At 47.7% G+C, this 17315-nt stretch overlaps 1 protein-coding gene across 27 annotated transcripts in view; it reads right to left on the bottom strand.

The window, feature by feature from the left end:
• EPB41L2 (erythrocyte membrane protein band 4.1 like 2) overlaps positions 1-17315 on the bottom strand; it is a 194893-nt gene that overhangs the window by 42817 nt on the left and 134761 nt on the right. For all 27 annotated transcript variants that reach the window (XR_012002662.1, XR_012002666.1, XM_072764362.1 and 24 more), the window contains 6 exons: positions 16961-17003; positions 13485-13560; positions 9953-10171; positions 8625-8712; positions 6387-6539; positions 5757-5854 (listed from right to left, as the gene is read on the bottom strand). Coding sequence is in view for 25 of the 27 variants with exons in the window: in XM_072764362.1 (XP_072620463.1) it covers positions 5757-5854; positions 6387-6539; positions 8625-8712; positions 9953-10171; positions 13485-13560; positions 16961-17003 (677 nt within the window). In the remaining 2 variants the exon portion in view is untranslated. The remainder of the gene's footprint in view (positions 1-5756; positions 5855-6386; positions 6540-8624; positions 8713-9952; positions 10172-13484; positions 13561-16960; positions 17004-17315) is intronic.

The following is a 17315-nucleotide window of genomic DNA, read 5'->3' as shown; positions in this document are numbered from 1 at the left end:
AATCCTTTCTATAAACACATATGTCTGAATTCTTGCTCCCAGCTCTGAGTGCCAAGTAGCAATCCATTACCATTAGTAATTCTCAATACTTATGTCTATTCCTCCTGGGAAAGGACATCCAACTCAGGAATCCCATTCCATCAAGGGATGCTTTCCCATGAAGAACACAGCACACAGTAGATCTGCAGAGATGACGAACAGCCTTTCTTGCCAGCACAGTTCCAGTGCTTAAGCCCGGGGTTTGTAATAAATGAAGGCAAACTTTCTTGATGTCAAATACTTCCAGACTTATGCAAAAGTATGTTTTTGGTAAGTAAGCCAATCTCATCTGGCATACAACTGGAATTGTCTCACTTCCATTGTCTAATCACGAGTTGGCCAAATGTCTTAACAAAAAAATGATAAACTTGGAGCTCTTATAGCATTTATTAAATAAGACAGTTGTAGTTGACAATTCCAGAATATAAGCTCCAACAAAATTTTTCCTTTCATTCCCAAGGAGTGATTTCTTAAAGAGTTCATTACCATTTCAAGTATTTTTAGACCTTCTGCTCAGTTGTTTTTTTTTTTTTTTTTTTTTTTTTTTAAGAAACTGTCTTCTGTTTAAAGACAACAAAGAGGGATCCCTGGGTGGCGCAGCAGTTTAGCGCCTGCCTTTGGCCCAGGGCGCGATCCTGGAGACCTGGGATCGAATCCCATGTCGGGCTCCCAGTGCATGGAGCCTGCTTCTCCCTCTGCCTATGTCTCTGCCTCTCTCTCTCTCTCTCTCTCTGTGTGTGTGTGTGTGTGTGTGTGTGTGTGTGCGACTATCATAAATAAATAAAAATTAAAAAAAAAAAAAGACAACAAAGAGATTCAAGTCGAGTTAAGCTACTTGTGATACTGCAACAGGCAATCCTCCATGAATTCTCAAGGATATTAACCCAGAAAAACAATGTATTGAGATTAAACCAGTGAAAGAAGAACCAATACTCTCTGGCCTTCTTGGTGGTGATCTATTCATGTAAGGTAGCAGGCAAGTTTCTTGAAAACTTCCATTTTCTGCCAAAAGACTTTCAAAGGAGACACAGATGCTGCTGCTGAGAAAAATCTACTCTGATCATGGCCAGTGCCTCAATTTGCACTTTGGGAAAAGCTGTATATTCTTAAATTAGAATTCTGGAATACTAGAAATTTGGCCAGAACAGAATTCTTATTTGTGCTCTGATTTTTTTTTTTCAAACAGTTGGGGAAACTAAGGCACCAGAAAGACTGAATATTTCAGCATCCAGATTATGAATAAGAGAGGCAGGGTGAGAAACGTGGTCATTTAGCAAGCACTCCCTCTCGAATTGACTATGACAGGCTTTCCCTACCTAGGGAAAAGAGGATTTTAGGATTGTAGAGAGGATCTAACAATGCTCTGTAAGAAAGCAGTGATCTATAGAAGAGAAAGGGTCACTGGCAGGCTCATCACTTCAATAATAAAGAAACGTTCATCCTTGGGGCACTTGGGTGGCTCAGTCAGTTAACGTCCGACTCTTCGTTTCAGCTCATGTTGTGATCTCAGGGTTGTGAGATCGAGCCCCACATCAGGCTCTGCACTGAGCATGGAGTCTGCTTAATATTCTCTCTCCCCTATTCTCTCTTTCTCCCCTTCCTCTCAAAAAAAAAAAATCATTCTTGGAAAACAAGTTAACTAAATCACATATATCTTTATCATGTGTTCATGCAGTATACTCTATACTTAATGGGATATAAACCAGCAGAAAAAAGTATGTCTAAAGTATACCTCAAAGGGGAAAGAAGCATTGTGGACCCCAAAGAAACTACCCCACCCCCCAAAATTATTAAACTAAAGACAACAAGTGTTGGCAAGGAAGTGGAGAAACTAGGACTCTTGCACACTGCTGGTGGGAACGCACCATGGTGCAGAAGTTATGAAAAACAGTAGAGAGGTTCCTCAAAATATTAAACAGAATGGCCACACAATCCAGCAGTCCCACTTCTGGATATTTATTAAAAAATAATAATAAAATAAAAATATAAGTAAATAAATAAATAAAAACCCTGAAACCAGGATCTCGAAGAGAAATCATTAGCACTCCCATGTTCATGGCAGCACTACTCACAATAGTGGAGACGTGGAGATATAAACATGCACTGAGAGAAGGATGGATAGAGAAGATGCGGTATATGCATCAAGCAGACTCACGAGGAGAAGAATTCTGTAATAATGACAACATGGATGGACCTTGAGGACATCACGCGGAGTGAAATGAGCCAGACACAGAAAGACAGGTGATTCCATTTATATAAGGAAGCAGAACGGTCAAATTCACGGATTCAGAGACTGGAATGGTGGCTCCCGAGGCCAGCAGGAGAGGGAAATGGGGAGCTATTAGTCATTGGGTATAAAGCCTCAGTGAGGATGAAGCTCTGGCGTTCGGCTGCACAACACACACCTATGGTCAACAGCATCTCATACACGTGAAGTCTAAGAGGACAAACCACACATTATCTCACCCAACGAAGTATACTTATTCAAAAACAAAATAAAAGATGGAAAAGTAAAAAGAGTGAGGTTGGGGAATCTGGCATCCATCTGTAGGTTCACCTTCGTTGGCTTCATCTCTCGAAGGCCGGGTCTTCCTAGACCGACCAGCTTCCCATGAGGATTTACTGGTAGCTCCCATTTCCAGTCCCATTAACTGTGGGCCTAGGGATGTTTTTAAATCCTAACCATGAAACCCTACTCAAATTAAAAAAAAAAAAAATTAAACTAGAAACAGGATGATACCTGCTTGTGGGAATTATTAAAAATATTTGAAGAATTTTCTTTTTTTTACAAAATTGAACTCACGAAGAAAGAAGATTGAGAAGTTTCAGTCTTGAGAAAAAAATTTTAAACTTAAGAAAAACTTAGTGATTGCTGACTTTCTGGTTATTAGTTTATCTTCTATAACCTCACATGGATCTGTGCTAGGTCCCAAATACAGCAGGTGCTCAATACAGGCCAGATTATCAGAAAGAATCCCATTGTCAAAGTTTCCTTGAGGGCACTTGAATTTAAGTAGCCAGAAAACCCAAAGACATGTCCACCTATCCATTTCTCAGAATTCTCCTCCTTACTATTACGTAATCACAGCATCGAAGTTCATTCTCTTACACTGGGATTTTAGAGAAGGGAAGTTGGGCTGTAAGTTCTAGAACATCTAACACACTGAGAGAACGAGTGCTCAATATTTCAGTCTTAATTTAATAAACAAAACAATCCCAGTGCTACAAAAAGCCCTTTGCAAAATGAAGTTGTTGGTTTTATTTTTTTCTCCTGGTTATGAAAGCGGGCTCTCGTTTATATAGACTGGGATATGTGACCAGCTAAACACCTAAGTCCAAGTAAGGAGAATTCTGTACAGCCGTATTTCTTTACGTCTAATTTGCTTTTAAGGTAACAGACGACTGGTGGCCATTTAAATACATACCAGATTATCCACTTATGCGTTTTGTAAAAGGTACTTCAAAAGTATAAAGCCATGAAATACAAGGCAAGTATTTTAAAGGCATATATCCATCACAATGTGAAATTAGGAAGGGATTTTTATTTTATTTAACTTGAGATAAAATACTTCCTTGCCCAAGTGGCACAGGTGACCACACACACGAAGTGGTAGCTTGCTGATTGGTTTTCTGACAACAAAAAATTTCTTAAGTAATTAAGTTGCAATTAGAGAACACAAATATCAAAACAAAAATGGACCGATCACAGACATTAGCATTTTCTAAAATAATATTTTTGGTGACTTGAGTCAATGGTAATGCAAGTAAGTCTTCTACAAAAATGTAGGCCAGGCAACAAAATGTTTCAAGGTCACTGAACAATTATTTCCTTTTGATATTACTTTTATTTACTAACCGAGGCTCTACCTTCATAAAAACAACATCAAAATCACTACAAGACCTCTATCATCTCACTCTTGCGAATTTAAAAGCTGTAAATAAGGAACTAATCATCCTAGAGTTTTAAAGGTGCTGAGAAAGATGATGTAATGATACATCACAGAAGAAATCAACTTTTACACATTTTACTGCTTAAGAAGCACAGTGACATTTTAATTTTACAAAAATTCTATTATAAATAAAATATCATTAAAGTTTTTACACTGTGGTAAGTAAAGGAACCTTCTAAAAAACCCCAAAAATCAGTTACTAAAGTCAATCATTACACAATTAACAATAGAGCTCTCCCTGAAGCGGCTGATGACGCTAATTCACTTGGAATTACTCTGGATCTACAAGGTCAAGTCTAAATGGCAGTTTCATGCCAAGCTAGGGGAATGTGTTAAAGCTGGTTACATGCTGCGCCGCCACCAGAGCCGCTGCCACCATTGCTGCCACTGCCACCACCACCACCAATGCCACTACCACCACCAGCACCGCCACCTCCAGCACCAGAAAAAAGCAGTGTGGGGAGGGAGAAGGAAGCCCATCCACCATAAACACGGTCAGGAAGCATGGCTCAGTGGGTATGCTCATGGGCACCCTAAGCCACAGGGCCCGGCTCTAAATTCCATCCCCACCCATGACTGTCCACAGGACCAGGGGCAGGCTTCTTAACTTCTACATTTGGAAAGACTGAGAAACAAAGATTACAACAATGCTGTAAAGATTAAAAGAACTCTCAGCAGGCTGACAGGCTCCATCAAACACTCACAGTAGAGTAACAGCTCTATTATTATGTTCTTACTCCACTAATACTAGTCTGGCTGAGTGGCTATCAATCAATACAAAGTTCTGCTTCTTTAATGGCTTCAATCTGAACACAACTTTTAATTTTCTGAAGATATCATTTGCATCTTTTGTGATAAAATAAAGCAGAACAAAATCCAGATTTGATTCCAAGCATTGTGTGGACGAATTATGATGCCTTGCTTTAGCTACATTGCTTCCTGTCACGTGTAAGCAAAGTTACCCCAGGTTTACAGATCTAAAAGTCCTCTTGTTAACCATTACCTCAAAAGTGTGCAGGAGCAAAGTGGTCTACTTTGACACTGGAGTCACGGTAGGTCAGCAAAAATGGAGAAGCCTGAGGCTTTGCAGGGCTAATAGACACTTCAGAAACGCTTGCTAGAGGAATACCAGAGGAAGGACAGCAAGGAGGTGACCGGTGTGGGCTTTGTAGTCGCAGAGCTGGGCCCTCAGCTCTGCCCAGGCACCTGGCCCGTGACCCTTATGGGCGCCCAGCTCTCAGCCCCCTGCTCCATGGGGTGAACAAGAAATGAGATGGCGCGATGCAAAGCAAGTGCTTACGTGCCTGACAACGGTACATGCTCAACGAATGTAGCGCTCGTCATTTCTAAGATAATTATTGTTTCCGTTACCAGTACCTGACAGGGAAGCCCGCTATCTACCCTGCCTTGACCTGTGTCGTTTAACTCATAAGTGGTATCCACCAGGCTTCTGGGAGATAGTCTCACGTTGTCTTGAGGAGAAATGTCATGGCTACCAAGGGAAATGATCAACTAACAACTAATGTGCTCACTGTAACCGGGTCAGATGGATTCAAGTATGTTTTATGGGGATCCCCGGGTGGCTCAGCGGTTTAGCGCTGCCTTCAGCCCAGGCCCTGACCCTGGAGACCCGGGATCGAGTCCCACGTCGGGCTCCTTGCATGGAGCCTGCTTCTCCCTCTGCCTGTGTCTCTGCCTCTCTCTCTGTGTGTCTCTCATGAATAAATAAATAAAATCTTTAAAAAAATAAAAAATAAATAAAATTACCTGTAGAAAGTATGATGCTCCACACACACTTTCCATAGCCTTTTTGCCGCCCGATGGTTTGGCAGTTTGAATCCAATGGTGCTCTCAAATTGTTCGAGCTGGAATAAATCAACACAGTAAATCAGCGTATTTCCTTAGAAGTTGATTGGAAGCTACCGAAAAACAGGCTCAGAGGATTCTGAAAGAACTTAATCCTTCTTGGTGAAAGGAGGTATTAGCAGACACAGCGTAATTATACAAAATGAATTTCCCATAGGCCGCAATGCTAGTTTCCGTGAAGAGCAAGTACAAGCACGGACTCCGACCTGTGTCCGCACAACTCCTCCTACCACCTTCCTGTGGATATCCACCACTTGTTTGACAAGATAACGGGCCCACCTTGTGGGGGCGCTTACCATGTTTCCATTTGGCCAAAATGTGGGGAAGGGGCCCCTCCTGCTTATTTCTTTACCTCCAGCAACATGGATATGCATGCAGTTTTATCATTAAGAACTCTGACCTTTTTTGCTTTGAAAGAATAAGGAATAGTTCATTTGTAAAATTCAGTAGGAAAAAAAAAAACGCAGCTAGCCCGCAGCCGTGAGAACAGTGACCCACGCAGTCTGGACACGCCCGCCCGACAGTGCTTACCTCTGCGGGCCTGACTTTAATGTAGAAGTTACTGCGCTTATAGGAGATTTTCAAGATTTTCGGCCAAGCAAAGCGATTGATTCTCAGTCTGTCTTTGTAAATGAGGAGCCCGTTGGCGCACACCCCCAGCTTGATGTCCACGCCTTCCGAGTCCTGCCAAGCAGAGGCCGTTTGACGGGGGTTAGAGCTGCAGTCTCACGGGCCAGGACGCTCATTACCCCCCTTCCCCCCAACCAGGACCGGGACCCCCGATTCTGCAGGTTGGTATTTAAATTTCCACGACAGCGCCCAGGGCAGTAGGAACAGCAGGACACGCGATGCCTTCCGGGGTCAAATCTGCTTGGCCAAAGAGGTACAGCCCTGGCCACAGGGCACAGTATTCTCCACAAGGCGGGACCTGAATGTTCCTGAGCCCGCCGGCCTGGGCCTCAGGCTCCACGACCACCGACAAGGTGCCCCCACTCAGGAGCCGGGGCTGGGCGTGTCCCCGTGACCACAAGGGCTCCTCCGCATGCCCGTAGCTCTCGGGGGTCCGCGGGGGTCCCCTGGCCTGTCCTACCAGGAGGCGGCGCGCAGCACCCGCAGCTGAGCCTCTGTGTCGGCTCTGGGGTCACCCCATGGTCCCTGCTCATCAGGGACCACAGTCCTGCGGTGTCGGGCTCCCTGCCCAGCGCGCATCAGCACCCCCTGCCCACCCCGGCCTGCTCCTGCTCTCCCTCCCTCTCTCAAAAAAACAACTTTCAATAAAAAAAAAAAAAATCTTATTTAAATATAATTGAGACAATGGAAGATGTATGAGATCACAAACTTCAAACTCCACCAAAAACTCGTCTGAATTGGCCCAGACCTCCTTTTCGAGGAGCTCTGAATACCTTCCTCATCGTGAGCAAAAAAACAACCCCCAAGCCCCGCAAACCCTACTGAAAAAAACGCGTCAGAGTTCAAGCGCTCGGAGGTGGAGTTTTTTTTAAAGGAAATAAGAAAATGTTTCGAAATAGCAATCGTGCCTACTTTGCATAAAGAGATTTCAGTGTTTTTCAGTGTTTTTACCCCTTCTGTTTGCTTCTATTTTCTGTAACGCGTATATAGATCACTTGTGTAACCAGGAAAAACAGTTAAGGGATAAAGAGCCACTGGGGGGGGGGGGGGGGGGGAAGTGCTCTGCAAACACCAAGTCCTATCAACAGCTGAGCAGGAGTAATGAGCCCTTGGGGTGGGGCCTCCCCGAGAGAAATCACAGGATCACACAAGCAGAGGTTCCTGGGCTGCATCTAGGGACCTGCAGGGTCTTTTTAAAACCAGGCAGCTGGGCAGCCCGGGGGGCTTAGCGGTTTAGCATTTGCCTTAGGCCCAGGTTGTGATCCTAGAGACCCCGGATCGAGTCCCACATCGGGCTCCTGCATGGAGCCTGCGTCTCCCTCTGCTTGTGTCTCTACCTCTCTCTCTGTGTCTCTCACAAATAAATAAAATCTTAAAAAAATAAAATAAAATAAAAAAAACAAAAACCAGGCAGCCGTTGGTTGCCTCCACGTGCAGGCTGTGGATGCGGTTTTCAAGACCAAATCCGCCTTTCTCCTTGCTGCTGCTCTGCTCCCGGACTCTCCCCGGCTCTGCAATCGCTGGAACCAGGGTCACGGAGCCTGTGATGCTTACGAGAGGCACTTCCCAACCCAATCCTTCCATCGCCCAGCTTGTCATTACATCTCCTGTCCCTTCTCCGAGGCTCCGTGCTGCAGCCTCGGGGCCCGGCCCGTCTCCTCTGCGTCTCAGCAAGTATAGAAGGGACCTGTGGCGAAGGGCCCGACCTTTGGGCTCCTTCGTAAGCCACAAGAGGTCTGCAGAGGAATTACATCCATACATCCATACGGCTTTCGCCCTCACAGTTGCCAGGATCTGCTCTTCTCTCCCCCAAGACGGAAGCGGAGAGGTGCTGGGGCGAGGCAGCACTGACACAGCAGAAGCCGGGATGCAGCGTAAACCAGGACAGGGGTGGAGACGGCGGGCACGGGAGTCTTAGGATAAGCACGTGTGGCAAGGGCACCAACCAAAAAGAGGCAGGGTGGGAATGAGTAGTCCTTCGCACCAGCATAAACCCCACTGTGAGCAGAGGGGGACGGCCCTTTCCTAGGGTGAGCCAGGCCACTGAGCCCCAGAGCCACTGGGACTCCCGGGGCCACTCCTCCCAGAACGTTCGCCGGCAGACGGGCAAGACGCTGCTTGGCGCGGCCTGGACGGTACCTTGGCATGATGCAGGTCGACACCATACATGGAGAGCCTCTTGGCATTTTCTAGGAACTGAGAATCAGCTTGTGCTGGAGATAAGCCCCTGAGAATCAAAACACACAAGATCATCTCATTGGCAGATGGAAAACAGATGCGGTCAATACGGGAAAGGAGCACGAGCTCAGGGTTCAGGGCAGAGGCGGCAACCCTGAAAAACCTGCAAACAAGCAGGAACGGGCCAGAGGTGCTCACCTCTGCACCTCAGGCAGTCTTCCTCCCAAGATAAAAGGAGTAAAGGGTAGAGATTGAGGTTATTTGAGAAAACTGCTTTCATTTTTTTTCCTCACTCACCGGGGAAATGGGTGCAACATCAATTATCTGAGAATAAAAAAGTGATCTCAGCTTTCTGAAAAAAGGCAAATTCTTACTTCCTACTCCTTCATTTTATTCCGTTAGGATTGATCCTAATACGGCCCGGAAGTACTTGTATCTGGTGTCACAGCTACGGGAGTTGATGCGTTCCACATCCTGTAACTGGAATCCTCTCTATCCCGTCTCTAGTCTCAGCCCCACGGAGTCTCGGCCCACAGAGCAGGACCCTGTAGCCCACATGGCATTTCGACACCTGCTACTTCAAATCCTAATTCTACAATAAATACCTATTGAGCAGAATTGGAACAAAGTTAGTAAGAATCACTGCCCTTTTTTCTTACGGACAGGTCAGGGAATGTGGTCCAAGGACTTCTAATCTCTGAAAGTTCCTTTCCCAACATTTTTGCCAGATTTTTATGAAATTTCAATCTTGCATTATGGGACAAACCGTAATTTTGTAGTGAGTTTTTTGAACTTCTGTCAAAAACATTTATTTTCACAAAGATATACAAGTTCTTGAAATGTAATTATTATTATTTTTTTTAAATGTAATTATTTACTACAATGTTAAATAAGTAAAGTCCAGCTGCCCAGGCAAGGGTCACCTTCTGTGGCCAGAGAGAACACCCGTGTTTCAGTTAGGCTCCTCGCTCCGTCCCGCTCACGTTCCTGACTCAAACCCTGAAGCCTCGTTCCCTCTGCAGCTTTAGCAAATGGGACAAATACAAACAGAAGGCAGGAGAGAGGCACAGCAGTGCCAAGCAAGTGTGCACGTGTGCCTCGCACATGTGTGTGCATGAGGGTGGGCATGGGAGGAGTCATGGGAGGCGAGCGTGCCCAGCAGCAGGAGCCCAGCAGCGGGAGCACCGCTGTCCATGGGAGCCGGGCTGCCAGCGAGGACGTCCTGTGCCGACGCCTGGGGGCCAGCGAGTGCGGGTCGGCCGCTGCCTCTGGGAAGTGGGCCTGCGGACCTGTGGGTTCTGTGCAGCTCTGCCACCTTCTCTTCCAGCTCCTTGGTCTGCATCGGTGCAAACTGGAAGTCGCTGAGGTCACTGCCACCGTGCTCCTCCGGGTCATGGTCCCCCAGCTCAGCCTGCAGCGTGTAGGACCCCAGGAGGGCGTGTGTCACGAAGGAGCAGGGCAGGCGGCCCGAGGCGATGTCCTGCCGCAGCTGAAGGCACAGGAGGTACCTGCGGGGGGCAGGGGAGAAGGCCCGTCAGGCGCGGCGTGGAGGTCCCAGGGAAGCGGCCACCAGGCCACCCTGCACCCGCGGCCCAAACCGTCCCGCTAATGAGCCGCCCTGCCCTGGCTCCCAGCCTGGGTGCAGCCACCGCAAGGGGGTCTAACAGGTCCCCCGTCTCGAGGACCACGAGGAGTCGGTCCTGCAGGTAACCCTCTAATCCCTGGACTCAAAACCGCGATCCACATTTGCACGTCCCTCAAGTCGTAAGGCCTCATGACACTTTAAAAGCAGCTGCAGCTCCCAAGCGCCAGCAAGAGGAGCCCAGGTCACCGCCTGGCCCCTTCCTTGTCTCCCCGCACTAATCTCCTTTCCTGGAAAAGCAAAACGCATAAGGCATTGGCGGTCAGGCCCTCATGGCCCGCTCACCCCATCTACAGAGGCAGCCAGCTCTGCCGACAAGGGCAGGAGCTCGGGGCGGGCACAGCGGGCTCGGGCCTCGCGCAGGTTCCCCACCCATGAAACCTGATTTCTACCTTCCGTTGAAGGTGAGAATAAACATTCAATAACGGAAATGAAACACACTGCAAGTCACCTGGGAATCGATAACAGCCATCATCATCATCATCTTTGTAACGACAACGTTAAAGTTCTAAGCAGAGCTGTCATTCAGTGTTCCGCATGGTTTGACCACACACCGAGAAAACATCCTATTTTCCAGTAAGTGACATGCGGAGCCACGGTATTTACACGAGGACGGGGGAGACATTCCCCAGCTCCTTTGCTGACATTTTGGAACCTCGTTTCTATCTTGAATTTAACCACTTACAACAGGACCGGCACCCCTCTGAACCAAATGGTCCCTCGCTCTTGAAGACCTTTTAGAGAATCATTTCCTTGTAAGATTATTTCTTTATTAGAGAGACAGAGGAAGCACACAGGCGGTGGGGAAGAGCAGAGGAGACGGGGCCGTGGGGAGCCACCGGGGGGCTCGACCCCAGGACCCCAGACTGCGACCTGAGCGGCAGGCAGGCCCCTCACCCACTGAGCCTCCCACGCCCCGGGGGGCCCCTCCTATTAGCAGCCAGCCACCCCCGGCCCCCCTCCTGAGGGGTCACAGCCCACCCCTCTCGCACTCCATCCACACGGTTCCCCTGGAGGCCGCCTCTGGACCAGCCCTGGGCATCAGACGGCACCACTGGAGGTTACACGTGGGTGACCGCCAAGTCTGCCCCAGGCAGGGCAGAGACCCGGTTGACGTCAGCCTGTGCCCCAGTCGGCCAAACACTTGCCACGCATGCACAAGCGCTCCATAATCTTCTGAGCGGGTCACCTGGTGGGGGGCTCAGCGGGGGAGCGCCGCCGTCGGCCCAGGGGTGACCCCAGGGTCCCGGGATCGAGTCCCGTGTCGGGCTCCCCACAGGGGCCTGCTTCTCCCTCTGCCTGGGTCTCTACCTCTCTCTCTCTCTCTCATGAATAAATACATAAAAATTTTTTTTTAAATGATCTTCAGAGAGAATGAAGGCCACCCCTCCATGGCTACAGCCTGAGTGCTCGTGCGCCCTGCAGGCGGAGCGCTCCTCCTAAGGAGGGTGATGTTCCCTGGATCCCTGAAACCCCGCAAGCACACCCGCCTTGACTTTAGAAAACCCCGTTTCAGACCAGGGTTCCGGGGCCCCGAGACGATGGCGCTAATCCGGAACAGCGCAGGCTCCCCTCGCCGTAAGGCACTTCCAAGACCTCAGCACAGCACAGAGGTGCTATTTCTAAAATCCTGTTGCTCCTTCCAGGTTGTGGCCTTGACGTGACCCTTCGGTCCTTTCTTCTGTTGTCAAAGATGAAGTCGAAGGCCCAACGGCGTCCCATGAAAACTCCCAATGGCTTCCTGAATTTCCCAGCCCCGCCTTCTCCACAGAGCAGGCCATAGCATTCTTCGAATATTCTGAACAGTGTCCTCAGACCTTCGGAAGCCACGTCACCCTGTACATTTTCACTCAGGTCACGATGAAGGCTTCGGTCACGACACGGAGGCGACCAGGCAGGTGGTGGCCCCTGGCCACCTGCGGGCACTCTGAGCTCCCGGTTCCCCAGCCGGTCCCATTCCTCCACCTGACACACCGGGCAGCCCCAGCCCCACTTGGGAGACCAAAGCGCTCATGACGCCATAAGTCGCAGTCACCGGAGGACTCCCGTCCCCACGCAAACCACCGCAGGAAGCGGGGGCGCAGAGAGGGCGCAGAGTCACGAAGCCCCAGCTGCAGCGTCGAGAGGCTTTCCTGGGGGGAGACCCTGCACCCACCCCGCCAGGTGGATGTGCCCCGGCAGCCCGCTGGCGACTAGGAAAGCTACTGTCTGGAGCGACTTTGGTCACCAATTGCTTAGTGTCAGAAACCCCGATCTAGCAACGAGTGGCAATGGAGGGAGAAAGGCTCGTCCTCTGCCCAGACTTGGACAGAGATCTCCAGCATTCCTCTTTCCTGCGGGTACCACAGGACCTGATGCCTGACAGCGATCTGGGACCAGCGCAAGGCATCAGGGCACAGAAGCCACGAGAACCCAAGGCAGAGGTTTTCAGGAAGACCCTGTGGTTCTCCCCGTGTTCCCTCTACAGTCCTCGGGGCCATGCCACCTGTGCACGGGCTCACCGGAGCCCACAGGTCCTAGCGCTGGCAATCAGGCTGAACAGGGAAAACTATCGAGGCCCCTGTGGATTCACACGTCCCTTGGTGACCGTTCAGTCACTGAGCAAATGAGTAAATGCTCTCTTGCTCCTCAACTGAATCTTTTATTTGCAACTGGAGCACATGGAGCACACGTGCACAGAGCCTAGATAGCCTCAAAGGAGACGGGAATGAGGGGGCTACTAAGGAAGCCTACCCGTCTCGATTCCTTTCCCCTTTGAGGTACAGGGACCCCAGAACTGGCTTCCTAAAATAACTCCATCTATCACCTTTGTGATTGATGGGAGACTAGGACACAGGTACACAGGGGTTTTCAATAAAAAAAAAAAATCTTAATATTAACCTGAAATATTAAATATCAACAATTTTTAGGAGGTAACATAAGAAACAAAGTTGGCAGCAATGTGACCTTTGTAATACTCTATGACTCAACTGTAAATGGAGAAGTTAAAAGTGATTAGGATTTTTGAAGCCAGAACCAATTCCAAGTATTTTGGAGTACACTCGTTCCCAAGGAAACATCTAGAACTCAGCTTCTGAAAAAATATCTTGGCTTTAATCCTGAAATCACCATTATTCTCCCAGAGAACAATAAATGAGAGCTATTAGTAAAGATTTGTTTAAAATACAAGTATAAAGTACCTGGTGAGATCTTCAGTCAACTGAGAAGGGTCAGGAGGATAAAACTTCACATTAAAGGTGAACAGCCAAGGAAGATCTGTAATTATCAAATATGGGTATTTATCCAAACAACATAATGAGCATTTATTCTGATAAAAACTAAAGGCAAATAGTACATACATATAAGTCAGTTTGGAAAATTTCATTGTTTAAAGAAATCTATTTACAAAAACAATGAAAAATAAAAATTGCATAAATAGCCCACTATCAGGGAACAAATTCACTTTATTTGAAAGATTTATTTATTTGAAAGAAAGCGAGAGAGGGAGCGGGAGAAACTCCAGCAGACCCCTCAGCGAGCTCAGAGCCCGACCAGGGGCTCGATCGCAAGACACTGAGATCATGACCTGAGCTGAAATCAAGAGTCAGAAGCTCAACACACTACCCCACCCAAGACCGCAGATTCGGAGATTCAGTTTTTATAAACATGGACTAATACTTCCAATTTTTTGTATGGTGATATGCAAAAATTTTACTATAACCTCCACATAATTGTTTAAGGTTTATTTTAACCTCAGTATCTCTACATGTCAAATATTCCCTACTGTTTTTAAAAAAAAAAAAAAGTATTTTAGGATTTGTAGATTGTTGGGAAAAGAGAGGTAATGATCAATTGATCACACAGCTATTCAAGAAATAGTCAATTGATCACACAGCTATTCAAGAAATAGTCAATGGGCTATCTGAACAAGTGTTAAAAGAAATCCCAAAGGGAGAGAATAGTAAAACATCCCAATACTCTAAGACAATAGAATCATCCCTAGATTTTAAGGAGTGACTGTAAGGTTACTCATCGTATATAACATATGCTTTGCGCTATTTTGTGCCACAAAAACGAATATAGCCAACAACCATGTTGGAAATGACTTATTAGAAGTTAAAACATTGCTATCTGTACATTCACCTGTTATTAATGCTTGAAGTGTCATGCCTTGGATGGCTTTAAAAAAAAAAAGAAAAGAAAAGAAAAGAAAGAAAAACACAATTCTGGGCAGAGGGCAGGTATTTTCCTAAAGGAATCCAAATAATTCCAGTGGCCAGAACTCAGGGTTGTGCTCAAAGTTCACAAGATTTCCAAATACAAACAAAAGTGTGTGCACGTTATTTCATTCTGTCTTTGAAGGGCTCATGGTTGCTTTACTTGGACTTGAAAATTTTATTGAATCCCATGCTCTTTTCCAACATGTCATTTGTTTTTTTCTCCCCATCAGTACATTAACTTTCCTTTCACTCAGAAGTCAAAGAAGACTTCTTAACATGAGCACACGCCTGCCTGGACAGGACTCCAGGGATAAGCCTATGTTAGCATTAATCTGCTACATTGTGAATTCAATATTATCACAAATTTTACCTAGTGAAATATGAATAGTCCATTGAGCTATGGACCATTTATATAATAATCACATGCAGGTCTTATTTGTGTACATCTGAGGGAGACCTTGAGGCAAATTTTATTTTATTTCATTTCATTTCATTTATTTTTATTTTATTTTTTATTTTTTTAAGGCAAATTTTAAACAGGAACTAATAGGCTGTCAGTTTTCAAAAGTAACTGAAAAAAGATGTTTACCTTTGCTATTCGCCTATTCACTGAAAAAATAACAATAAAAGTATAGCAGTGGCTGTGCCAAGATAAAATGAGTGGTTCCTGGGTTCCTTTTAACACAGGCAGAAAGGAAGAGGTAAAGGCAACAGCTGAAACTCCCATTTCCTCAGCCTACTTTCCCCTCCGGACAGCACAGGATCCCGTTTAGAGAATCAGCTCCAATCCTCCAAAAAAAGCGCCAAATCCTATTTGTTACTGTTATTCCTCTTGCCGAACCACAAGGGCAAAAGTCCTGAAAGAACTCTAAAAAGCTTCACCGATCACCAAAATACAAGACCATGATTCAGAATCAGCAAGAGTCTTGCCTTCCAGAAACGAGGCATCTCCACGGCTCTCTATGGAGCAGCACACACACATTTTGCCGGAGCAAAACCACAGGAGACAGATCCGTGGAACCTCAATCCCGTTCCGGAGGTGACCCCGTTCTACGGTCTGGGTCACGCGGCAGGTCTGGTCTCTGATAAAGTGCAAGAACCGGGCGTCCGCACCTCCTGAACTCTCACCTCTGCGGAGCACAGATCCCCTGCACAGAGGCAGGGGCTTCCGAGGCGCGCTGTGAGAATTCCTCTGTGAGTGAGCAGAGCTTGTGTGCCTCACTGCTCCTTTTCCCTGTGCCCCCCTTTTCCATTATGAGCCTAGCCTTAGTGGGTGAGACGCCCCAATAATCAACCTGGGGGAAGAGGAGCAGGGGCGGGGCTCCAAGCCGGGGAGACCAGGCGCCCCCCTGGCTGGGGACTGCAGGCCTTGGGCCCCTGTCCTACCTCCTGACAAGGCCATTCTGTGCAAAGATCCTTTCTTTAAAAAGGTAAAGAAAGAGGAGTCTACAAGGAGAAGAAATGGGAAAAATAAGGTGTATGTCAGAATTTTAAAAAGGAGCAGAGAAGACATGATAGGAAAACTACCAAAAAAATTAATAATTTCAGGGAGGGAGAAAGAAAAAGCAACGAAGAAAACAACTGTGGAGAACCTAAAAGGAGACCGCGGGCAGATGGCAAGGAACAGAGGGAACCGCACGGATTCACTCTGGGGTGCTGGCATCCGGAGTGACAACTCGCAGCTGAAGCCACCCGTACAAGGGGCGCCATGCGGCTGTCACCTGGGCTGGTGGGTGGGTGGGGGGGCAGCTCTGCTCATTCAGCCGCCCCGAGGCAAGGTAAGTGCCTTCTGGGCACAGACATCCTGACGCTGGCGTTGGGAGGGTGGGCAGCAGGTGCAGGGGCAGGGCCTGTGCGGGGAGCGGGGCGGGGGCACCTCAAGTCACCTCGGGAGTCTAGCGTGTGGCTAACGGGAAGGACTGGCTCAGAAGCCAGACCTGAGGGCTCGCAGAACAGCCCTGGACGGTGCACAAGGGGGTGGAGGTGCCGCCCGTCCGCGCCCCTGCCCTGGAGCCTCCACCCCAGGACGTCTGAGCGGTGTATCTACGCCTCTGGGCCAGACACAAGCCTGTTAATCAAACCAATTACACACTTCCAAAACAAAGTAGACAACGTGAGCGTAACTGGTCACCTAGAATAAAATTTACACCAACAGTGAAAGCTGGAGAAAGCAGCTCCTCACTCTCGTCCCCAGAGAGTCAGCGGTCACCTCGGGGGGCAGACGCCGGGAGGGAGGTCGAGGACCAGGGGTCTAGTATCTGTCCACTGGAAGGGTCCCTAGGCCCCGCACAGGATAAGGTCACGGTCCTACACAAACCTTCAGCACCCTTAGCTTCCCTCAGGGTACAAACGTGCTCTCAAACGGCCTTCGTGTCCCCGTCCACAGTCCCATGGGTTTCATTCAAGACAGACAGAAGGAAAGAAGAACTCAGAAGTATGATTATTTAAATACTCACTTCGCAGCTGTCTCTTTATTTCTTTCGCAGGATCTAGCCAGTTCTACAGGAGGAAGGGGGAGAAGAAGGTTCATTAAGCCATAAGACATATTCCAGAGTCCAAATTGGAACAGTTTACAGTTCACATACTTGAGCGTAAACATGCATTCCTACGCGAAGCAGCTCTCACCTATTAGCATTCCACTGGACTAAGTACTGATTCGGTTCTAAAAGTGCATGTGTATAAATAAAACATTAAAACACTTTTAAGGTGGGTCCCTTGGGCCTCATTTTCTTGGATGTGAAATCAAACACGTATCCCGGTGAGGAGACCCAACACACCTACACGTAGTCTTTGCTCTCAGCAGAAGCACCA

Source organism: Vulpes vulpes, chromosome 1 (assembly GCF_048418805.1).
Source record: "Vulpes vulpes isolate BD-2025 chromosome 1, VulVul3, whole genome shotgun sequence".
In the NCBI taxonomy this organism is placed as follows: Eukaryota; Metazoa; Chordata; class Mammalia; order Carnivora; family Canidae; genus Vulpes; species Vulpes vulpes.
Note: the sequence above shows the minus strand (reverse complement) of the source record. Positions and strands in the feature narration are given on the sequence as shown.